At 42.9% G+C, this 13,954-nt stretch overlaps 1 protein-coding gene across 1 annotated transcript in view; it reads right to left on the bottom strand.

Annotated features, from left to right (window-relative positions):
* The window catches only part of PDE11A (phosphodiesterase 11A), a 395,750-nt gene extending 382,298 nt beyond the window's left edge, over positions 1-13,452 (bottom strand). The window contains exon 1 of the mRNA XM_036879447.2: positions 12,382-13,452. Coding sequence (XP_036735342.2) covers positions 12,382-13,296 — 915 coding nt within the window. The 5' untranslated portion in view covers positions 13,297-13,452. The remainder of the gene's footprint in view (positions 1-12,381) is intronic.
* Between the last annotated feature and the right edge of the window lie 502 nt (positions 13,453-13,954).

The raw sequence follows: 13,954 nt of genomic DNA, 5'->3' as shown, positions 1-13,954 counted from the left end.
AGAAAAATAAGGAACTTCCATGGGGAGTCTGCCATCCTCGTTATTTATTCTTACAGTTAAAATCGTAGGCACCACCTACGGAATGGCTTTCTGGGTGTGAATCCAGTGCAGTCACACAGAGCCTCATGTTGAGAACAGCCCTCGACACTTGAAGTTTAAGTTGAATTTGTGTTCTGTATGTGGAGTCTGATAGAGCACGCCCTGGGCTCACGTGCCGTCCAGCTTCCTGATGGGTTCTCAGCTTCCTGCTCCCTGCTCCAGCCCCTTGACCTCTACCTCTTTCTACCCAGGGTAGCAGCAGGGTCAGGTTGATGGGGGATGGGTTGGGAGAATGCCCATGTTCTTCTGTTGCCATCCATTCCCAGTGAGGTCACAGGATGGGTATGGGGTCAGGAGCCCTGCAGTGCCTTAGGGGCAAGGCGGTGGCTGTCCCCATTACAGGTTGACAGAGAATTCTGAAGTATGTTAGGTAGAACAAGTAACAGGGTAATTGGTATGTCACCATGGCATGTTCAGTAAGCTACTCTGTCGTGGCCTCTTGCCCATCCCTGGTCCTAGGGCAGCTCTCCTGGGGGTATTGATTTCCCTGAACTCTATGAAGACATCCATTTTGATTTCTCACTGGGTCCCATAAATAATGTAGCCAGGTCTGGCTCTGCCACTTGACCTTATAACCCTCAGACCTGTGAGCTTAAAGGCAACAATCTCCATAGCAAATTTCTGCCTCTAAAATCCTATTCTCTAATCCATTCTCAACAATGGAAAATAAATCTGCCTGTGACTTGCAGATCCCTTTTCCAAAGCCCAATGGTTTTCCCTCTTCACCCTTGTTGCAGGCAGTTGGTCATGCACATGAAAACCAGCAGGACCTGCTGGAGAGGACGGCTCACCACTCCGATGGAGCTGCGCCTAGAGCTGCATGCAATGACTGGCCTGGGATCCACTTTGGGGCGGGGCTAAGCTATACTTGCCAGCCTCCCTGAAGCTAGGCAGGGCCACATACCTGAGTTGTAGAGTCTAGAGAAACTGTACAATGGGAGCAAGAAACAATACGTGCCACTTACAGACCAGACCCACAAACTCCTCCTACTTCATTTGTTCATTTCTCTCTCTCCCTTCATCTTCCGACCTGATGTTGAAGCCTCATGTTGAAGGTGTGGAGGACCAGGTAGGAAAAAAGGAAATAATCTCCTCTTGGAGGAGACCTACCCACCAACCAGCAAGACCTATGCTGAGCTTCAGAAGAGTGAGAAATAAGCCTCTGCTGTATGACCACTCTGTGACACCAAGCTTAGGTATATCTGTAAAAGCAACTACAGTTACTTGATTAATGGATATGTATGTGGCAATTTTGATAAAATAGACAACAGAAAACACAAAAGAGAAGAAAAACAAGCCCACCACTCTGAGATCACCTCTATCAATGTTTTGGCAATTCATTTTCCAGCCTTTCCCCATGTATTATTCCAATTATTTTTTACAGAGTCCTCAAAATATAGCAAACACCATGTTCAGCACTGCCCTTACATAATGTTACTTAACCCTCACAACAACCTTTTAAGATAGATACCATTATCCACATTTTAGGACTGCAGCAACAAACAATTGATGAAGTAAAATATAACAACTCTTAGGTGGTAGGACTGGGAATTAAATCCAATCTGATTCTGAATTCAATCCCTACCCTCATGCTTTTGTTGTTATTGTTAAGAAAACTAGAATACTACTGTTTTCTAAATACAGATATTCACTTAATATTTTGTGAGCAATTTCCTCTGATTAAATATTCCATTTTATGATGTACCATAATCTATTTATCCAAACTTCAGGCTAGATGTTTGGGCTAATAAATTTATACTATTATAAACAACACTAAAATAGGTACTCATATAGACAACCTTTGCACATGCCCATAAAAGTTTCCTTAAGATGATCTGGAATTGATGAATCAGAAGTTATGACTATTTTTAAGGCAGCACACAGTTATTGCCAAATTGCTCTACATTAGTGGTTTCTAAAAAGGGTGGAAGAGGGTTTTTTCCCCCAGGGGACATTTGACAGTTACTGTCACCATGAGGCAAGCACCTCGTGGGCAGAGGCCAAGAAGGCTGCTACACATCCTACGATATGTAGGACAGCACCCCCAGCATCCCCAACAAAGACTGACCCAGCCCAACCTGTCAACAATGCCACTGTGGGGACATCCTAACCTACACAGTGGTCCCATCGGTGCTTATCACCCTAGAGATGAAATAAAAGTGACTACAGTAAGGGCTCTTCTGCTCATCAAACATGATCCTAAGGGCCCACAGTATGCACACCGACCCTGTATGGGTAGGTGCTAAGTTAGCATTCAAGGAGGAGAGTCAGCTCAGTGGCCAGGCAAAAGAGTGACAGTAGTTTTGAAAGTAAGTTTCAGCTTCATTTGCTAGACAGAAAGCACATCTGTTTCATTTTACACTTTCACATCTTTCCATATCATTTTGATTAAATGATTTCCATACAATTATATATTAAATTATACAGCCTCACAAGGTCACTACAAGAATGATTAATGTTGTTATATGTTACACACATGAATGCCTGACCCTAAGGATTTTAAGGCTATCTCTAAAGTATAAAATTGGTTGTTTTCTTCAGCAGAAACCCAAGGTCTTAAGCACAAAATGTCCCTACAATGACAGTGGCTTCTCTTTCCCCAGATGACCTTTTTGCTCTTTCATTTAACATAGCAGATCATCTCAATCTGGTTAATTCAGAGGTGGAAAAATGTTTTCTTGCCTTTTCTCTTTTAAATAGTAGCACTCCCTGAGCACCAGCTCTTTTCTGGCTATTCAGTGAGATTCACAGTGAACATGGTAAAGAGGAGAGACCAAATCAGAAGCTGTCCCTCCTGTTTCCTCACTTAAGAAATGGATGGCAAAGGAGAGGGGGGGGGGGGCACTAGGCATTAGCTCCCAGCTGTGCTGGCCGCCTCCTCTGCAGAGATCCCGTGCTCCTCTGCCTGCTCAGTCAGTGCCTGGCACATTTACTGCCCCCGGCTCTCTCCTCCTTGCTTCTCTGCATGATAATCTCTGGGCTATGATAAAAAGGAGATGCTAAGATGGTCCTGAGCTTTCAAAGCTAGTGATCAAGAAGAGGAAGTGAGAGAAGAATCTGACCCCAGTCTCACATACCTGAAGAAGCTAAAAAAAAAACCAGTCTTAACAGCTGCATAAAGCATGCACCCTATCACCTGTGGTTCTTTGGAAGCAAAAGGAAGAGGAGGATAAGGGTGAAATGTGGGTACTCCATAAAGGTGGCCTTGGGAGACAAGGGATTATAGCTTCATTTTTCCAAGGACCTTATGCAGAAAAGAATAAAAATCTAGACTGGTTTCCTTAGCAACCATGGGATAATCTTTCCCACAAGCCCCAAGCCTACAGTTCTCAATTCCATTACAGCCATTATTAAAACTTTAAATATGTAATCATGCACATTAAGTTTCCAAAAACCCATAAAAACTATTAGCTCATTAAACTGTATACAGCCATTTAAAGGAAAAAAGGAGTACCATCTAATTTCTCTAAATTGGAAAAAATAAAGGTTAAAACTTTCTGATAATTTGGAAAATACAGGCAGCATAAGTACAAAAAGGGTAACACATAGTATACAATTAACACCATGTCCAAACAGAAAAATATAAAGCTTGCCTTTTATTTAGTAAGTAGTTTTAAAATTGTACCAGAGATTCCACCTAGCCTAATAAATTATTACAGCTCGGTTACAAATATTAAGATTTAGTATTCATTTACCCTTTCGTGTCAGCTGCTAGCATTTACTTAGTTTATAAGTACTGGGTCCAAATACTATCATTTCAAAACAATCCTTAGAATTTCAAGAGTAAATCTACAAATTATTAATCTGGAGATTTCACATGGGAATTTATAGCACAGAAACCCAATGGACAATTTTGAGATTACATATTGTATTAGAAAAATAGGCATACATAGGCATATTGACCAACTTTTTAAAAAATTAACATAACTATGCTTGTCAAATGCAGAATATGTATTATGGCCAGTAAATCATGACAGTCTAATGCTCATTTAAAGCATTTCATTACTTTATACCTCAAAGTAATCATTACCTGTGTATAAGGTATCATGTATGTGTGGCACTGTGTTAAAATGTCCCTGGGATTTGTGATAATCGGTTATGGTAAGACATGCAGCCACAGAAGTGACTGTCTCGAAGGAGGAAGGTTATACTCGCAGATCCCTGGAAATGGGAAACAGAGCATGCCCTGCAGGCCACCTGGGGAAGGACCAGGGCAGGTAGTGAGGCAGAACGGGGAGGGCAGAGCGCAGCCCAGAGCCTTTCTGGGGTTCTCTTGGGAAGAAATGGGTGAGGCAGGGTAAGTTCCCTGGGGCAGTCTGGGATTGGATAGTTTGAACAGTTTCGGCAGACTCTGGACTGTAGGGGTGACCCTGAGGTGCCCAGTACCTGGCCCTGGGGTGGCCCAGGACTGAAGGAGATATGGGCTTGGTGTGTGACAGTCCCAGGAAGGAGACAGCTGGGGACGTGGGCTGTGGGCTGGTTGGCCTACATATCACAGCAGCACTTGCAGGGGAGTCCTCTGCTGTCTCCAGGAATTAGCGCTATAGCCCTGGAAGGGGAATCTCTCCAGGGTCAAGGCACTAAATGCCAGAACATCAAGAATATGAAAAATAAGAAAATACAGCCAATACAGGTACTACCACATTCTAAATCAAAGTTATCCTGTCATGTGTAAGGGCCTTTCCAGGTCCTGTGAATAAAGCCCCCTAGGCTATGCATTTAAATGTATTAATAAAGCCTCATATTTACTTTATCCTTTTGAATATGCCTTCCCATTAGCTCATTAGAATCAAATTGTTAGATTTAATGACTAGATCCTTACAAAATACAGTGGGGTAGACATGTCTGGATGTATTATCCCTACATTATTGCCAAAAACACTAAGGTAGAACTGAGAATAGAATCCAAGATTCTTGTCTCCAAGTCTAGAGCATGTTCTATTACACTCTGATATCTTCTCAGTTTAACAAGATGATTAATAATCTAAGAATTCAATTCTCAAATAAATAAGCTTGTCAGCTGTGCAGATAAAAGGTTCTATTAACTAAACCAAAGTCATCTCTTCCCTGTAGGTATGTTTGGCCCAGGTTGCTTCCCATGCAGTTTCTTCTGGGAAATAGGGTATTAGGAATAAACAAAAGTACATAGAACAAGACAGCCGAATACCAATATGGCATTTCTGAACTCATTTTCAACAGATTCCAATCACTATGCTCTGTATTTCAAGAATATTTTTCAAAGAAAAATCCTAGAGTCTGAAAGGGCTTATGCTGGAAGGGTGATGTACGTTCAAGAAGCTGAATTGTATAAATGGGGTAGTCATGAGAAAACTAGAAAATTCAGTTAGCCAGAACAGTCATGCCCAATCCTAGCAGTGGCAGTGTGCTGTTGCTAATTGTTATTATTTGGTTAGTGGCAGCCTGCTTGCTCAAGGTCTCCACATAGCATAAAGTAAAAGAAAAAAAAAAAATCAACAAAAAAAGCAACAGGGAGGTGGGGAGATAGGGCTCCAGCAATTGATATGAAGGTTTAACAAGGACAAGCAATTCAGATAATTTGGCAGATATCTGCAATTATTGGCAGAAATGTGAAGTGAAGAAGTCATGATCTTGATCTCGAGGTGTTCACAGTCAACTCTTTTATGTACCCAAAAAGTTAAAATACTAAGAAACTAGAAAGAAGCTCATTAAAGCATTACAGATATTCAAAGGAGGGAGAAACCATGTCCAGTTTGTGTGGGCTGGGACAGGGATTAGCAAGTCTCATGAAGGTGGACTCTCCGCAGTGAGAGGATTTGAACTGGCAGAGAAAAGGAGAAGGCAGAGACTGACATGAGTGTGCATACAATTAACAGTCGGTAGAGGCCACACCAGGAGTGACCTGGCAAAAAGATCCTGCAGACCAAAGATCTTGGTTTGAACCTCCCCACCTCCCCCTTCCCCACAGTCCCCTTCCCTCACTTACCAGCTGAGGGACTTTGAGCAAATTACTAACCCTTCCAAGCCTCAGTTCTTTCTTCTGTAAAATGGGGGTAGTAATAGCTACCTTGTTGAGAGGTTTGAAAGAGACAACCAGTTTGCTAATGATCTAACGCTGAATCACAGAAAATGCTCCATAAATGGAGTTACTGTTAATCAACAGTGGAGCTTCAGTTTCCTTTCTATCACTGTTTGAATTTTTTAAAAACTGACACCCTAAAGTGGTATCTCACAGGTACCTCGTTTTTTCATGCAACATAAAGGTTCCTTTACTAAATTTGCAAAAGCCTGAAGCTATACTTTGTGACAAGAAACAGAATTTCTCATGAATGCATGAAACCACTGTTCAGTTGTTGAAACCAACCAATTAAGAAACCCTTGAAATTATAGAGAACACGCTTTTTTTTAATGCCAGGAAACCTTTACTATTTTAATCCTATCAATAAACAATTAAGTAAATTCAGCCTGAATCCCTGTAAATATCCAGAAACCAATGTTTCTCCTAAAATATTAGAAACCCAACCCACCTTTTTATGACTAAACTGCTTCTTTTCTGACTCAAATTCCACCTTCCAAAAGAATGTGGTTATAATGCAAACACCATCCTTAAAATAAGTGACTAGAGCAGCAAGTAGTGGACCTCAAGGAGCTTGTTGACTTCCCTATAAAATAACTCAAAGCTATTGCAGAGGAAAGTTTCATTTGACTCTTCAACACCACATCAGACATGAAACACTAACTTCCAAATTAAGCCAGCCTTGTAAATAAACAGGTGACCAAAACGTTGGGAACCAAAATTAATTGGTCGGATCAGTAAACATTTAGCTTATGGGTTGGGAAAAAATTAAGTTAACCTTAAGTTGCCTCCCCATGATTCTGTAGGAAGTGTACTGTTCCCTCATCCATCCTCATGTACGCAGCGGCAAATGCAGTTTGTCGCTGTTTATCACGATCACGTGTCCGTCAGGAAGGGAGCTGAAATAGCAAATGTTTCCTGCCTCGAGCACAAAACCAATTCTGGTTCTGGGCTACCAAACATAGTCACAGGCTTGGGGGAATTTTTTTAAACCTCTGAAAGAAGCTGAAATAAGATTTCATGAAATTCCTTTCTAATACCAGCTTTAGAGTGGGATCAACATCGGCCTTTTAAGCAAATCTCAGCAATTCAGTCACAGGACTGTATACCAATGTCTGTCGGCACTGGCTCATCAGAGAATGAAGCATATTCATCACTGAGTTTTCTAGATACATGAAATCAATCCCTTCTGAGGCCACTTTTAAATGTAGTTATTTCAGTGAAGATTATTCTAAAATGAAATGAAAGATGAAATTCAATGAAAATGCAGTATCATTATTTATATTCTTATTTAATATATAATAAATATAACAGTATAATAGAATGCATTCTTAAATACAACTTTGTGTGTAATTTTATGTTTTGTTTTTCATCTCTTCTCTTCAAGAATAAGCAATCAGCTTTCCCTTCTTATATTCTGAGAAGCCAGAGCAAGATTTGAATGAGCAAAGATGGAGAAGGAATAATCCTGACAGAGAAGATGAAAAGCACATAAACAGAAAAGCACAATCCAGGCACTGAAAATGGCACGTAATTTAATTAGGATGGAGCGGAGGCCATTCGCAAGGAAGCAGAAGACACTAGGCTGGAATAAAATTTAACTTCTCCACTAACACTCAAAATGACTCAGAATCAGGGCTGGCCTCATGGACATGTGACCAGCACAGTTGGGGGGGTTGGGGAGAGGAGGGCGGGGTAGGGTCCCCCTGCTTAAGGTTTAATGCTGTGCTTGTGAAAGTCTTAATAATTTTATGTTTGAATTTGTGCTTCATAAGTCAAGTCCAGTGAGACAACGGCATATGAGCCCAGAGCTTAGAGCCTTGGTTCACACTCAGTCTCCCCTTCTACTGTCTGACCAGGGCTGGTTCTTGGCCACTTGTCCCTGCTCCATGGTGTCCCAGGCCTCACTCAGCCTCCCCACCCACCACCCCTTCCCTGAGATCAGGAGCCACAAGGACGTTACATCAGTTTGGGGAGAGGCCCATATCTGACATCTGCTGTTGTGCTCTGCTCCAGGCTGGCTTTGGGTGGGTGCATGGAGAGGACCAGGTATGTGCCCCACACCATCACAGGGAGGCACAAGGCTCTGGTCACCCACCCAGAGCTGGTAGCCATATGGAGCACATTGGTGGGCACCTCTTGCCCATCCTCAATCCAGGTACCAAGAAAGTCTCAGTATGGAACTTGAAATTACTTGGGGGTAGCACATCTGCTGTGGATTGGGGTAGCAGACCCTTGGAAAGGGAAGCCTGATGTCTCCACCTCCACCTCCTCCAGCCAGGCTCCTGTTTCATTCTGCACTGAGCTCCACAAACTACATAACTGGGTTTATTTAGAATCTTTACTTACCCAGCTTCTCTTCCTGTTTTTCATAATGACATTACCTTCTCCGTCTCACTCAGGTTTAAAATCTCCGAGTCACCATTGACTTCCCTCCCTTCTAGCCCAAATCCACACCTGCAAGACATCTTCCATTTGCTCCCCGACGCCCATTCCCACAGTTCATGTTTAGTTCAATTGCTCATCATGCTCCCCCAGCCCATCATAATATACTCCTAATTATTTTCACAGCTTTGAGACTCCCCCTGTTTAGTCCACTCAGCCACTGCCACAAGGCTTTCTGAAACACCACTCTGATGATGTTAACAGCATTTAAAGGTTCCCTGGGGCCTACTGTTAGGGTCGTTCAAATTCTTTAGTCAAACATTCAATGTCCTTTCGTCTTTTGCCCTCACCTTACTCTTGCATATTCATTCTGTAGCATCCACAATACTCTGGCTATTAAACCAGTCACTGTCACCTATACATATTTTGGGTTTGCTTCTTACTGTATCTCTGCTGAAGCCATTTTGCTACACCTGGATCCCCTTCCCTGGCCCCGCAGTATCTCCAACAATGATAAAATCATGGGTCATTCATCAGTCAATTTTGAAATCCAAAAAGGTGAAACCTAATCCTTTTGCCAGCTTGAATGGCACCTTCCCTATGAAGTCTTCTCTTGTGAGCCCAGTCACAGTGCAACTGCATTCTCCACTGAGACCCATGCCATTTAGTTGGCGTCATTGAGTGGAGCTTGGTATTAGTTGTCTGTGTGTAGAACGTGCCCCTCAACTATAAGCACTTGGAGGGTAAGAAGCATGTCCCCCTCATCTTATACCCACGGGCCCACTAAGACCTTAGGTATAATGGGTGTTTGGTGTGTGTTTGTTGGAACTAATGAATAAATGAATCTTGTGTAAACAGCTCAGGTGTTCTGAGAGCCGGGCACACCTGGAACCCTCCTGCGTTGTCCCCTTTCCTCCTCTCAGTTCACCTAACAAAACATCTGGCTGCTTTTCAGACCCAAAGCCCATCAAACACCTGTATCATCATTATCAGCACTAACAGAAATATCATCTCACACTTTTTATTAATGTTTAAAGTGCTACATTCTGAATGCTTAGAATAATCTCAGAGAACACCTGTTATTGAGTGCTCTTATTTTCTACCTCCTGAGGGCAATTCTTTCATTACTATATTAAAGAAAGGCTGTTTAATAACTTATAACTGTCAGGGGAAAAAAAGGTAAATTGCAGTCACTATGATCCATACTGGATACATAAAGTAAAAAATTTTTTCTACTTGTGTTTCTTTATTTTTCTCCTAATTTCAAGTTTGTTTTTTTAAAACCAATCAAGGAAAACGTTAAATAAACTGAAGATTATTTTGCTGTCAAAACTTTTATTCAACTTTAGTATTTCATTAAATAGTCTACTTCTGACTCCAGAATGCCATGCTTATTATCATAATTACATAAGGTCTTCAATACCTTTCTCATCCCTATTCTGAACCCCCAAGGGGATCATCATTCTAATTATCAGATGATTAAATTTTGAAACTTGTTATGATAAAAATTTCAAATCTTGAAGAAAAAAAAGGAGGCTGGTTGAATGTGAGTAAAAAACACCTTAAAAATATAGTAGTTAATAAAGAATCAGAGAGGATAGCTGTAAAGACTAGGTTTTTGGGAGGACTGGCAAAAGGCAGGTAAGAGAAAGCTGTTACATAGGTTGAGAGTTTAAGATCTTGGTTCATTCCTTGTCTTCATCTATGTCTGGTCAGGAAGGTTTTCTTTCACCATTGGCTTCTAATATATATTTCTATATTTTTAACCTGGTGTGTTCTTCATTTTACTTTTCTACTCTTCCTTGATAAAACTACTTTTTTACAAAGAAACTTCAAGATGTACATATATATATATATATATATATATATATATATATATATGATCAGAATTACAACAGCATGATAAAAGAATATGTATTTGGAAGGTTTTCAATTTTCATTAGTATAAATCTGTAATATAGGAAATGCAAAGAATGAGAGAAAATGCTAGAACTTGGGGAGGAGGCAACATGGGTACAACTCAATGAAAAGCTTACATTGCATGAGTTACTAAGAGGAACAAAGTAGGGAACTTAGGGTAAGATATGGTCAAGTACTATCAATCACGCTTAGAGGAGTCTTAAGGAGAGGGTAAGGGTGGTTATTACTATATTCTTTGATCGTGAAACTAGTTCTAAAATACTTTTTTTAAGAGTAGAACATGGCTCAGGGAAAGAGTAGGCTGGTCAGAATGAGCTGAGTTCACATCTCAATCCCTGATAAAGAGAAAAACAATTAAAAATGAAATGAGAAAAAAGAATTCCAGCAAACAAGTATCATCCAACTAGGAAAAGATTTTTTTTTTAGCCCAAGCACACAATAAGGATGTGGAAATAATGGGAAAGAAAAGAGTTTGTTATCATTCACATTTGCCAGAATCTTCAACATACCAATTAACAAATGTTTTTATTTCTTCCCATGGCTTTTTAGGATTGTAGAGAAATGGACACTGGTTAAAGATCAATCATTTGATCAAGCATGATAAAGATCATGCTCGACCTAAACTTATCAAAGTTGTCAAGAAGGATATAATGAATAATGTGTCTGGTCAATAAGGAAAGATTACCAAAAATGGTATTTTGACAGGCATCCTGTTATTAAAATGTTATGCTGAAAGACTTCTCACAAAAGCATGAAACCTGGTTTTAGTACAAGCTACTCAACTTCTGTTTAGAATTGTCAACTTTCAGATGAAATAGGGAACATTTTGCCTTTAGTGTCCTTCCCACCACTCTTGCTATTCTGATCAACAGTAACCAAAATATAGAGAAACAGGTAATTCTATTACATAACTGGAAGAAGCGCTCATCAAATGACCAGAACTTTTTCATGACCAAGGAAAAGAACTTTCCATTCTTATGAACTCTGAAGAAGTCTATAGAAAATGACATCCGGTTTCATCACACTCAGTGAAGAGACACTGAAGAAATTAGAACAGACTGGCTTTCGGATCTGGCATCTAATATCAAGTTCAAATCACTGTGAAAGGAAAAGGCTTAGAAATACTAGTCAACAGCATGTTGGGTTTCCTTTTCCACTTGAAGCTAGCATAGTTACCCTGCTGATTGCCTTTGGAGTTGCTAGAAAAATTATCAATTTTTTGTTTGTTGCACAAACCAAAAACCTTCTTGCTCAGTTCTATCAAGAGCTGACTGCAGACAAAGCTGTATTCAAGCCTAAAGATAAATAGGTTTATTTACTTGTCTAACCTCTCTAAATTCAACAACAGAAACAATTAAAATAGATGATTACAAGGCACAAGTGGATCAAGGCCCATTCTTCCCCTCATTTTCCTCTCTTCCTCTCCTTCCCTACCTTGGAACTCATGCAACTTTCAAGTCAGAAAAGGGAATATGGAAGTAGACACTCTGCTCCCTTTCCAACTTTGAATGAGAATGAAATGCAGTACACTCCCAAAAAGACATCAGAAACACCAACATGTCCATTTTCTTCAAACTAACAGTGGAATTATGGAGTAGACATTTTTTTCTAGCACTTCTAAAACCATACACTGTTGATCTTAAAGACAAGGTATCCTGACAGAGGAACACATGGTATTATTGGCTGCAAAATGTAGCCCTAGTGAGATGTGAATTGTCCACAAGCCACTGTGTGTTAGGGAAAAAAAATTACATTACAGGTTGTGTAGTAACATTCTAGCTAGTCTAAACTCTGAAGAAATTTAAACAGCAAGATTAATACTGTAAAGAGTCTAAATTAATGTGTACCTGGATGCCAAAGGGAACTGAAGGCTTGGCTCCCAAGCCAATGGGGCTCTGGAAAGAGGACAATGCAAAGTCCTACCTGGTAGGCATCAGGAATGTTGACTGTTTCTCCATGCTCCCCGACATAGCCAATGATGCCTTTGCCCCAGGGGACCTGCACCTCGTTTGAGTTCTCTGTGGTGCTACAGGGCAGCAGTGGGGTTCCTGCATGTACATCAAAGAATTTGGAGACCAAGCTCTTCTTGCCAGCAGCTGCCCCTTCCACCAGGAAGAGAGAGCAGCGGTCAGCATCCACCATGAGGCAGACAAAGATGAGGATCTTGTAGCTCAAGCTGGTAAGGTCAAGGTCATTGGAGATATCCTTGACCAGTTCCAGGAAGAACTGACGCTCATTATGCTTTTTGAGGTGGCATTTGTAGTCCATGGCCGTAGGGGGGTACTGAGGCAGGTTCACCCTCGATTCCAGCAGGGCACTGAGAATGTGGGCTGTGGTGGGGGGCAGGGAGCTGGCCTTCCGGAGAAGTGCCCTCCGACGAACACTGCTTAGGGGCTCCTGGGCCCGAGAGGTCACCTGCTCATCATAGGTCCTGTTCACATGGATGGCCTTGGAGCGAGCAAAACTCTTCCTCAACTCCTTCTGAGAAGCTCTCCGCTGCAGGCTCCCATCGCCCCGGCTGTCACTGGCCCAGCTGGGACTCAGCGGAACCCCACCACAGTCCCCGCCACGTGGAGTGGGCTGGCCGACGGCAGAGTCTTCTGGTCCAGTGCAGCGGCCAATGCCGCTGCTGCCTCTGTGAGCCGAGTCACTGGAGTCAACCAGGGCGGACCTGGGACTCACAGCCCCCTGCCCCTGACTGTGCCTCTGCAGCCACTTCTCCACCATCTCCTGCTTTCCCTTCCGCAGCAAGTAATCTTCAAATAACTCTGGGTGCCTGTCCAGGAAAGTTTCCACCTCGCCAAAGTCCAGGCGGGAGGCTGTCATGGTTCCAGACATAGCTTTCGTTGCCTCTGAACACTTGGACCAGATGTTTAAGTGCCCCGGCCCTCTAGCTGGTCCTGCACATGTCTACTCCCACCAGTGCTCCCAGCCCGCGGAGATTCTGCGGAGCAGGAGACTCCAGCTGGGAGGGGCCCCTTCCTCAGGGCTCTGGGCGGGGCTGGCAGGAACCCCACCCCCTCCTCCTGCTACTGCGACTCCGCACAGGTGCCCCCGCTCTGCTCCTGCGGCAGCCGCAGCCCCTGTTCCTGTTCCGGCAACCCGGGCGCTAGCGCTGCTCTTGCTCCGGCTACCGCCGCCGCCGCCGTGACCGGTGAACTGACCGCTGTGAACGGGAGGAGGGCCGGACACGCCCCTGGCTGAGGCACGAGCCCGGAGGGAGGAGAGGGCTGGCAGGAGGGAGGCTCGGGCGCCAGACCGGGCCAAGTCCGCGGGCCAGGACGCCAGGCAGTTCCTGCAAGGGTCTCTGGACGGCCCGACTGGAACACTATTAGAGAGGGAAATGCACCTCGTTCCGTTCCCCACCCCACCCCCGTCCTCTGCCCCCCATCTCTCAGCCTCCCAGCGTTCTGAGGAGGCTCCGCGGGAGCCCAGCGGGAGCCCAGTCTCAGGAAGTGTTGATGTTTTGCAGGATCAGACCAAGCCGCTGACTCCG

The sequence above is a fragment of the Manis pentadactyla genome, chromosome 6, assembly GCF_030020395.1.
Source record: "Manis pentadactyla isolate mManPen7 chromosome 6, mManPen7.hap1, whole genome shotgun sequence".
Classification (NCBI taxonomy): domain Eukaryota; kingdom Metazoa; phylum Chordata; class Mammalia; order Pholidota; family Manidae; genus Manis; species Manis pentadactyla.
The sequence above is the reverse complement of the archived record's forward strand: the minus strand, read 5'-3'. Positions and strand labels throughout refer to the sequence as shown.